This window comes from Argopecten irradians, chromosome 13 (assembly GCF_041381155.1).
Source record: "Argopecten irradians isolate NY chromosome 13, Ai_NY, whole genome shotgun sequence".
NCBI classification, from domain to species: Eukaryota; Metazoa; Mollusca; class Bivalvia; order Pectinida; family Pectinidae; genus Argopecten; species Argopecten irradians.
The window spans coordinates 5849768-5861293 of record NC_091146.1 but is presented as its reverse complement, the minus strand read 5'-3'; the positions used below and the strand labels follow the sequence as shown (position 1 = coordinate 5861293).

At 34.2% G+C, this 11526-nt stretch overlaps 1 protein-coding gene across 1 annotated transcript; it reads right to left on the bottom strand.

Annotated features, from left to right (window-relative positions):
• Window positions 1–1081: 1081 nt before the first annotated feature.
• LOC138305965 (procathepsin L-like) lies at window positions 1082–7641 on the bottom strand. Its single transcript, XM_069246273.1, has 8 exons — window positions 7541–7641; window positions 5300–5430; window positions 4863–4968; window positions 4096–4248; window positions 3345–3468; window positions 2779–2879; window positions 1706–1977; window positions 1082–1272 (listed from the first exon to the last, which is right to left on the bottom strand). The coding sequence occupies exons 2-8, from the start codon at window positions 5428–5430 to the stop codon at window positions 1173–1175; spliced, it is 987 nt and encodes a 328-aa protein (XP_069102374.1). The 5' UTR covers window positions 7541–7641; the 3' UTR covers window positions 1082–1172.
• Between the last annotated feature and the right edge of the window lie 3885 nt (window positions 7642–11526).

The following is an 11526-nucleotide window of genomic DNA, read 5'->3' as shown; positions in this document are numbered from 1 at the left end:
ATAACATATAACGTCATTAATTATTGCACCATAGACATGTTGGACAATTTTCATATTATAACACATTTTCAACATTGTTCCAATTAAAATTTAAAATAAATCGATAACATAAGGTATCAACTTTCGAGAGAAAACCCGTTGGTCGGTTAATTAACTTGACACTGTAAGGACCCTAAAGTAGACCTGGTTAAACCGAACCAGCACACTATGGAGTGGACTGGGCGGGGTCGGAACCACGTAATTGGACGAAAAGCATAGTCAAATCTACCCTAAATTGAATTAGAAGTCATGGTCAGGCTGTTCCTCCCAGATACAGATCCTTATTATAAATACGTTTGAGAAGAGAATCAAATGCGAGGGTCACAATTTCCTTTTGTGAGAGGTTGGATGTATTCAGTAAATAATCTTATTTTTTATTTGCTTTTAAATATTTTACATCAATTAGAAAATAAAAAAATATAAATATATATATATTTATCTTTTTCATTTGTTCAACAATATTATTTGGATAAATTCGTTTTGCACTGAATGTTAAAATGGAAGAAAACAGGACACCTGATAGTTGTAACTTGTCTGACCTTGCAGGTAGATATAGATTGTGACGTCATACTTTTCACGGAAAAAGACGGGAATTTCGTTCACAAAATAATAACTCACAATGGAAACCTACCTTCAAGGGAGCTAACTCTGTAATAAACCTTATCAACATATTGTATACCAACGTATTTCCATGACATTTTAATTTCATTATTTACTTCTCATTTATTCAAAATTTTATCGTGCGCATAACGTCAGCTTGCAGTGCACTGTGGTAATCTTGCGGGACGCCATATGTCAGCAATACTTTTTACGTGATAACTGCAATGCAATGTTCGGTTCTTTCCATTGCTATATAAGATATTGACTTTGATAGGTGAATGGTGGCTTTGGAAATGACCACGAATCATCAATATATCTTTGGTAGCATATATGTTAACATTATAACATAGATTAATAGATAAGATTATGGCACAGAATAAGGGCAATATTAATGTACATTAATGCATTGAACTTAAAATAAGAACAATTCGACGCAATCCAATTTATGTTTTTTATAATTATTTTAATACATAAAAGTAGAAATTGAAACATTTGAAATCATGATTTGTTCTTTAACCCTATGTCTCCGATGTTTAAACTGTCGGGTAGCTAGCCTGTGTAGCGATTCCACAGTTGTTATGACGGTTTCTTGACATTTTGATGTATCCCTTCTCTCCCCAGGACTCGCCCCAGCTGTGAAAGATGAAACACAAATACTATTGAATACATTGGGCTTTAATACGTACTATTCCGGAACCTAACATAACTTCGTAATGATTTATATTCCGCAAAAAAACAACAACTGCAGGGACATTGCTTTGTATATTGTGTAAGTATGATATTTAGTAGCACGACAGTTTATATGCTACCGGTGGTTGACTTTCAAATTACTATGATTTTTCTTGGGAATGATATGTCAAATTTTGTCATTAAAAGTAACACGGAAATAAATGGAAAATAACTTATTTCTGAACTGTTTTACCCATCAAATTAGCAATGCAAAATTAAATTTACTGAATTAATTTTGCTTTTAATTAAGAAGATATTATTTTGTTTCCAAATTATACAAGGACTAGGTAACACCTTTCTACGTAATGTAATCTATAGTCAGATGCCCCATAAGTACCTGTTCTTGACGAGCCAGTAATCTTTGCCACTCTCGGCTCCGTATCCGACTGCCAGTACACCGTGGTCCAGTCTGGTTTCACTACAGAACCATGAGTGGTACACCCCTGTTCTGTAGAGCTGGAAGCTCATGTGACTGGCGTCTATGGCAACGCTGATGGGTCCTACGGTAGCAACGGCGCTTAGCAGATCTGATTCACTCTTGCTCTTAATATCTACGAATCCTGTGTCAGTAGCTCCAACATTGGCTGGTGTAAATGCGCACTTCTCATCCTGTTTAAATATAGAAATGTTTCTACATATGTATTTGGTACTCAGAAATACACTATCTGGAAATATTTGGGCATACAATCAGCAGTATCCAGAAACGAGAGTTGTATGGTACAAATTGTGCCCGTATGAAACCACAATACAGGTTGCATAGTACAGGTTTGTATCAGTTTAATGTCACTCGATTGAAAGCTTATGCAGTCATGTCACGTCTGCCAAGCCAATCTTCGAGTTACTTTTATTTTAAATTAGTAGAAGATGCAAAATATTGCTGACTTTCAAAACGTGTACAGTATAAACACTTTTATATCTTTATCAGATATAAGTATTGAAATTAAATCAAATAAAATGTAGCGCAAACACTAAAATTTTAAATAAATGGTTCAATGATAATTACAGATGCTCCACCACCGATAGAGCATAAATGATACTCATCTTTAAAACAATTATTCATGTTTAATAATGTAAATATGTGTCTAATTAACATAAAAAATAATATAAAACATTTTAAAATGTTTTGCTTTTTGGTGCATGCACAATCAGTACTTCATTCCATACAATACATAGTGCCACGGATTTTTTTTTCGGAATGCAATTAATTATTTTCGGATTTTTATCTTCAAAAAAAATTAGAAGCTCAAACTTTTCATGGTGGTTATGGTGTAAAGTAAGTAACTTTTGTAACTGAAGAAAAAAATACTGTTTTCAGCGGTGGTGCATCTTAAAGAGATTAATCAATTTAAAAAGTAAAATCGAATTGAATAATTTATTTTATTATCTTATATCCACATGCATATTACTAACCCTGCCTTTGTAGGGATATGATGCTTCTGTGTCAATACCATTGTTTTCCTTGATGTATGTGAACCCCTGGTCCATCAATCCTCCTTCACATCCTTGGTTACCTATAAAGGTAGATAAACGGATTGAACAAAACAAAATCCATCATAACTAATTAATTATAAAGGATAGTTCAAAACGAAAATGAATATGGTATATGTGTATAACAGACTGAATGAACAAGATATTTAGCATGAATTCATTTCTAATTTAACCGATTTAGCGTCTGGCAGTTATATACATGAAGATAAACCTGTATAACCAACGCATGTGATCCGATGAGATATTATGTTTGAAAAGTCATTTATTGTTAATGACAACTTTTGTTTACTGGGACAAGATGTAGTGTCATTTGGCATGATGTCAGAAAACTCAGGCATCGCATTAGATAGGTTTTACTGTACTAAATAGATTAATACCATCCTTATATTGTGATCAGGTTAACAATATAGTTTTCCCAAATTACTTTAGAAAAGGGAGGAGTGAGATTTAATGAGTTGTGAATGTTTAAAGCATTAAGAGTTATCTACCCTGTTTCTTGGAGCAGTCGACCAGATTCTGTTCTGAGAGTGACGTCAGTGTTTTGTTGGCCTTGAAGTGTTGTCCCTCCAGGGAACCAGTGGTTGAGAAAGCCCAGCAGGATCCGCACTGGCCCTTAATTACATATGATATTTCAATTATAACATTTGTCTGTTTACATGGGATTAGGGTAAACACTCCTCGATTTCTAGGAGTTACAATCACTTATGATATCAGTAACCCTGTACTATGTCATAGCAAATCTGAAGGCAGCTCATGGAAGTATGACATATCATGTCCGTATAAAATTTGAATTTTGAATTTGAAATCAAAAATTGTATCCAAAGGAGTGGAATCACGAAAGCGAATTAATGTAATATCTGGTTTTATTACTACACGTATGTTTTTTTCACATTAATAGATAATATATAACCAATTTATATTCATATTTGTATTCTTAAGTTCCCGTTTGCGTATCAAAAGATCGTAAATGTGATTGCATTTTTCTATTTAAACTCATTTGGTTAAATGACTTAATGTTAGATACACATATAAAATACGTGGAATTGAATCGCACCTGACCATAAGTTGGTCAACAATATAAAATTAAGATAATTGCATTCAAATAAGAAAATACAGACAGAAATTAATTGTTATTTATATTTCGATATTTTCGAAATAGAATAGAAAATAGTTTTATGACCATTTGATAAGGACATTTACAGTATGATCGAATCAAAGAGAAAACAAGCGTCATCAGACCTGGTTCTTTACGGGGGTGACGAAGCCTTGAGTACGCCAGTCAACGCTTGCTGGTGGATCTCCGGCGTTTGATGGAGCCATGTAGACGGGAGCGTTCACGGGGGAGGTCCTCATACGATAACCGTTCATTGTCTTCACAAACTCCTCGTTGGTCTGTTAAATAGAGTAAAAACTAGAAAATCCTGACACACGTATAAACGTATTAATACAGTACTGAAAGAGTGAATGGTACAGGAAGTGCAAAAAAAAATTAGACATACACTAACAATGTCATAGTTGTAGCTTATTCACTTTGCATTATGAATTACAATTACAAATTTTAAAGGAGCATTAGATAAGCGTTGTTTTGAAAAGATACATGAGGCACTTTAACATTTTATTTAATAAATGAATAAAGTTGCCGGTATGACACAATATTTACATTTTCGTTTTCACTCTGCTATATAACCTTACTAACCGAGCAATCGTTTACACTTGCGTAAACGCAGAGGGGCTGCTGCGCAAGAACACAAACCGAAACACTGTTTTGCGATTCCATTACCTACTCAGCTGTTCCATCAATCGTATAACGTTGAAAAAACGAAGGTTTATTTCACCGGAACACTAAATTTAAATGAAATGGTCGGTCGAAATGTAAATATAAGGAATGCTTTTAATTGTTTTTACTGGTGTGTAAACTGCAGTTTACACACCAGTATACAACAAAAATAATAATCATTCCTTATATAGCTTCCATCGCGCTGACTGATTACAAACAAAGGTTTTACCATATCTCCATACTCGTTCATTCCGAGCCAGAAGGTGTGCTCTCCCCTATCAGCAGCGAGGTTGTGCTTCTGGATGTAGTCAAGGTGGTTTTCCCAGATCACTCTCCTGTAAAATTCAAACAATATATACATAGTTTACATTGCTTATCTTAAATTATTCTTAAACAATATCGAATTTTCAAACAACAAGTAAGAGAGCAGATATAGGCTTTTACACTATTTGGTAAGTCAGTAAATTAAAATTTACAAGGTATTCTTTAATATCTGTTTTTGTCACGGATAAATACTTAATTCATTATTTTTCTGAGAGACATTACACTTTTAAATCGGGACGAATATCAATATCTATATGTTAGTGTTTTAGAGACATCTTCGCAGTGTATACCATATCTCCGATACAAGCATATAATAACTACATGCATGAGTTATTGACAAACCTCTTGGCTTCCTCCTCTGCAATATAAGGCTTGTTGAACTGCTTCTTGTACGCTTCCCACTCGCCGTCCAGCTCGGTCCGGAAGGCCGAAGCCATCACGACCAGGGCCGCTACTAGGAGAAGCTTGTACATCTGTACCAATAGAGTTAGCACTATAACAATAGTAATCGCGTGTAGACTGAATGATCATGGTTATATTCCGTATTTGTATATTATACAGTTATCTGTCCTTGTGAGTATGTATTAATTGTGACGTCATGCGTTAGCGAATGCTACGGCGTATATTTTGCAGATAAAATGGTGGGAGATTCGCTCATCTACTCAATCAAATAGAACGAATCTTTCAAAGACAAAACTTTAAAATTTAATAGATGTTCAAAATTTAACTTATGTGAAAATAATGAAGCAAACATATCAGCGTTAAACGAATGGGAGAGTAAATTACTTATCGTTCCATTACTATGAACCATTGCTTAAACTAAGTCGTCTAATCTATATAAATGTTGTGACATATTGTCAGTTTTGAGAAGTTAAAATTAGGTTTTCGTTGTTTATTCCATAGAAACTTGGTTTATAAATCATTGTTTAACCAATAAAATGCCATGACTTCATGTACATGTAGCAACATTCATGTTGAAACTGAAATAAGCATCGAAGCAAATGAATTTTATTACCGAAAATAAAAATGAATTGTTTCTTTTGAATTATTTTGTTACGTGACTAAGAAACCGTCACCATGGTGACTATAGAGGAGGCCAGCCACGGTATTTTTGCGGGTATGACACTGACCTTGCTTGTCACTATCTGTCATTGTTATCAGTCGACTTTGATAAACTCTATATTTCTAGGTCAAGTCTTACTTTTAACATATCTCGGTAGTCGACGATCGCGTAAATCTAAACAGGTGACATGCTATCCATTTCGACTAAAATCCGGTTATCAATTTAATGCAACAACATCTAATATCTGAAGGTTTAAATATCTCATTTTAAATCGTCTGCAAACATTTGGCGATAGGATTTATTTACCACTAAGGACAGATAGGGACACATCTTTTGGAACAGATGCTCTGTATAAATAGTTTAGAAATACGGTATGTAATAATTGATTTTGTATATGGAATTAGTTTATATATATATTAAAAGGGACAATTCAGTCTAAGAGAACATTAAAAATTGTACATATATCGGAAAGGACCCAGTTCTAATGGAAATAAGATCAGTCGGTTTTACTGTGATATGTCTGAAAAGCCCATAGTTGTGACATGTGTGTAGATGTTCAAACTCGCTCACAGTCCGCCATTACACATTGTGGTCGATTTTCTTGTATGTCAAACCCTGTCCCTTGCTCGTAGAGTAATGCAACTTCTGTCTAGAACTGCTCAAATCGCTCTGACAGTAATGTGTTTACCTTATTATGTGAATTGTCTAGCCTAAAAAACATTTCATTACCTTCTCAGTGGTTTTGTAGCTTATTTGTTTAACGTACGTGACTTTGGCTCGGGTATGGGTACAGCGTCCATACTGTACCTGCTTAATCGTATTGATCAACGATTTGATATTTCAACGATATTAATTAAAATACTTAACAATGTCGTGGAATGTTTCAATGTTTTACGTTACATGTTTCATAAGAAATTTAGAACAATACATTTATGCTATATTTTGCTTCTTGGTTATGTAAAAGAATTCGCCTGAGTGAATTGTCCCTTTAATAATACGTCTACAACTCACAAATTATTAATACCTACGTTAAAAATCAAGCAGATATCATCTAAACTATTTAACATATTTTCCTTAATATTTATGGGATATGTAATTCATGTTAATATCGAATATAGTTCATTTCAATCATGACATGTGTAACATATTTTTTCTATGCTGCATAATATTGTCTTTATTAAGACGCAGATCCTGAACAATCAACAGTATACAATTACAGCTAAAATAATTAGATGTGTTGCTAGTAAGTAGCTGGAGTACTCTAGATGCCCCGATATCGTTAGTGTGTACTGTATAATTTTACATGGCGATTTCCTATTTGAAACTTACTTGCGGGTAAATTGTTTTCGCGCATTTGTCAATTTCTAGCATTAACAAAAACTTTGGATTCATTTTAACTTCATTATTCATGGACATTTAAGTTCGTGGAAATTAACTAGAACGGAAATGTAAAGAAATTGAATCCCCATGAATAAAATCAACTACACGATATATGCGAAAAGAACTGGATAGACCCTTACCTTGTTCAATGGAGAATGTGTAAACTAAGATAGCATTCTCTAGCCAACAACCGCCCTATATAACAGGGATGTTATCACCTCAGTCACGTGGTGTCAAAAATAGCATTTGTCACATGGAGTCTGTGTACTAATTCCTAATCTGAATATTGATAAAGCGATGATTATGCATTATTTATAATGTGGTTATTGTGAATACATAGTGCTGAGGCAATGCGTGATGGTTATTTTTACACTTCATTCCTGTACTCAGCATATTGGCCTTATTTACATTACAAATAGTTATTTCCCTGGCTTATATAGCGGAAGTGATCGATAATAATAAGAACGCTTAGTATGATTATATAGTATTATGATTTTCAATGTTTTGTTTATAAAAGCCCACCACCCCACCACCACCCCCCCCCCCCCACCCCCAATAAATAAATCTTTAATATATTGTTCCTTTATAACACGATGTCCAATGTCTCCCCAAAAGTAATATGATAAGGATATACCCACTGCCCCTATTTATGATCGTAATGGTCTTATCGTGTTTTCTTCCTTTCGTCTTTCTAACGTCTTCCTTGACATTGTCCGCTTTTGGCCGACGCATGGGCACTTACCCCTTTGAGAAAGATTCCAGGTTCTTTAACCTGGCCGAGACACACCGTAGTCTATAAAAGTGTTTGTTGCTGCTCCTGATAAGCGCTCAGCATTAGGATTATCGGTATAAAAAGAGTGTAGTAAGACTACTGGTTTGCCCACTGTTGATAAAGAGTACACTTTAAAAAGGACAAATGCTCGTCTCTTGCACAGAGACACAACATCAGTAAACTCAGTCTCCCATAAAGCACAACATATTCGTCTTAAGCCCCATTTTCGGCCGAATCGTGCACTTCGTGGTACAAGTATGAGATTTGATACACCTTTTACTATTGCCTTTTACCAGATATTTGAGAACGGGACCCCAAGTGGATCTTGCTGGTGACGGCCATGGCGGCCATTTTTTTTCAAAATAATCGCCATAAAAATATTTTAAGTCTAATATCTTGAAAATCAAATTATATTTACCTGATTTTTGCTCTATACCTATATTTTCAGGGTTACTGAATGTAAATATAAATAGTAATTGGCAAAAGCCGTCGGCTATCTTGATTTTCAAAATGGCTGACATCGAAATGTTCAAGTTATAATATTTTGAAAACGAATTGATCTTAAAGATTAAAATATCTTGAACACAAATTGATATATAATCATAATGTGGGTTCAATACTTATATGTTTAAAGTTAATGAACGCATTTGTGAACGTTAGTAATGGTTAAATTTGTTGTCGGCCATCTTAGATTTCAAAATGGCCGACAAAGAAATGTTTAAATTCAAAAATATTGATAACAAATTGATAAAGAATCCTAAGTTTTGTTCTTATCCTATATTTTCAGGGTTACTGGATGCAAATATGAACGTCAGTAATTGGTAAAAACTGTTTTCTGCTATCTTTTTTATGGCCGGTGTATGTATGATTAAAATCTATCACCCTGAAAGCTAATTCATAAAGAGTCATAGATGCTGTGTCTATACCTATATTTTCTGGTTACTTAATACAAATGAAAATATTAATACGTGATTAAAGCTGTCGACCATACTTTTGTTTTTGATAATTTTTAAGACATTTTCAAAGTATGGCTAAGTTATGATTTAAGGTATATTTGTTGGCAAGAATCGTTTGGTCATCGACAGAGAACTCAGAGTCCCGAGGGAGGTAGTTAAAAATTTGATTCATTTGTTCGCATGTTATCATTTAATGCATTATATTGTGTGGACATAATATCTTGTGCTAAAAATGCATTTAAAGTAGGTGATTTGGTAATCCTAGGTAAGACTGTATATCAAATATCAAAATCAGGCCACTGTGACTTTGAAAGCAAAAGTCCATTTGTTATATTGCCATGAAACGTATACCAGAATTTTCAAATATATTGAAAACAGTTCATCGAGGCATAGTTTGAGTGGGTTACTTTTTGGTGTGATATATTCATAAAAAAGATGGCCAATTTTCTTTTTTTATCAAAATAGCTCTTATGGTAATGTAAATTGGTATTCATCTTCCTACGTTTTGAATATTCAAAATTATTGTCAAACAATTTGCAAACAATTAGTTGATTGGTTGGACATAATGTTCTTTTAACAACCAGGATCCCACCCCATCCATGTCAGCGGTTTGTTATGTGTATGAATGTATGTTTTGGAAGTTGCCGATTATTCGTATTATGTCAATTTCACTTCTTATTAGTACTATCCAACTGATGCATGCCGCTTGACAACAACCCACAAAGCACTATTGTACTGAAAATTTACATCCCAGGGTTTTCATTTCTTTAATGCTAAGCGTTTAGCAGCACAAGAAACTATCACCTTTATAGACAATAGCTTGTCTCAACTAGGGGACAGAAACCAGAGGCTTCCGTAACGAGGCGAATGTTAACCTCAAAGCGAATGATGATGTCAAGGGAGACGTTATGGAAAAAAGCCTTCTATTAAGATCACTTCTAACGCGCTACCTACAGTACAGGGACTAATTACTAGAATTATTATATTTATTCATACAACTATAAATGCACTTGCAGTAAGACATTTAGCATAGTTTTGCTTTGAATTAGCTTTTCTCTTAAACGCTAACCCTGTTGATGAGATTGGAATAACAATGTTATGCAGACCACCATAATTTAGATCTAGTGAAGCGGCTGGTTCCTTCTTTCTGTTTTTATCATGTAATGATATTATATTTCAGATTGAAGCTATTATACACATTCTACCTATTTACTAGAAAATGAATTCATCAGATAGAAACATTAATTTGATGAACTAAAGGGCCCTATCGTATATGCTTAACATAGCATAAAGGACAAATTTAATGTACATCGTATGATGTTCCAGTACTTTAAACTAATCGATACAGTGATTAGGCATGAGTTATCATTTGAAGCGAAGCTCAAATGTAAATATCTTTGTTCTGATGCTACCAAATGGCCTATTGACTCACCTAGATGGACCGATATGCAACTATACTGCAAGTAAGGAGTTAATTTGGTACTTGTTGCAATCATTGCATTGTCGTTAATTGCGAATAAATTTTGAATGTTATGTTGTTTCTTCTTTGACATCGCCGCACTCTTGACCCTGAGTTAAGGATATGAGGAGGGCTCTGTTACTGCCCCTTGGCCGAGACACATAAGTGTCTGTTGAAGTGTTAGTCCCTGTTCTTGCTTAGCGCTTAGCATAAATTTAGCGCAACGACTGATATGGTTGTCGTCAGCATGTTTTCGGGTTAGATGTGTCTTTTGGCTTTATGCATATAAATCTCAGTCTCACAAAGCATACATATGCTCATACATAGACAATGAATTGCATATAATGCAAACAGAGAGGTCATTTTTCAATGACATTAACTGGTTTTTTTCAATGGATGACAATGGATGAAATATATGTCACAGATTCTTGGTTTTGTATGCGGTCCATCGACTTCCCCAATCCATGCAATAGGTATGAAATTCCAGTGTCATATGAAAAAGAAAATACAGCCAAACTATATAAGGTTCATTTTTATTAAATTTCATGAGATAAAAGTAGGTTACAATGTTTGGTTTTGGTATGTCACGATTAACATTACCAAGGTGAAACAATACATCGCATTATAAGTACTAAATGCTTAATAGTATTGGAAATAAAGTCGAGATAACACCACGCACGCAAAGATAAAAAATCGAGTGGTGGAAGGACCGACTGACGGATCAAAACGGCACAAAGCTATACTTCGCCACTTGTTCGAGGTGGAGGGCTATGAAAACAACGCCAGCAAATAGTTTTATTTGATGAATAGTTTAAGATAGAAATTATTAATTTATTTAATTATAAAATAATGGCCATATTGAAAACCAATGTGGCCGAAAACTTTTGTATTTCCATTCAACAATTTCCATAAAGGCATTGGCACAAAAATTAGGATTCT

Excerpts from the sequence above, each read along its gene's own strand:
- LOC138305965 (XM_069246273.1), bottom strand. The coding sequence starts at position 5,430 with ATGTACAAGCTTCTCCTAGTAGCGGCCCTGGTCGTGATGGCTTCGGCC. Across the intron at positions 4,969-5,299 it reads GCAGAGGAGGAAGCCAAGAG|GAGAGTGATCTGGGAAAACC; the intron begins GTTTGTCAATAA and ends TGAATTTTACAG. Across the intron at positions 1,978-2,778 it reads CATATCCCTACAAAGGCAGG|GATGAGAAGTGCGCATTTAC; the intron begins GTTAGTAATATG and ends ATATTTAAACAG.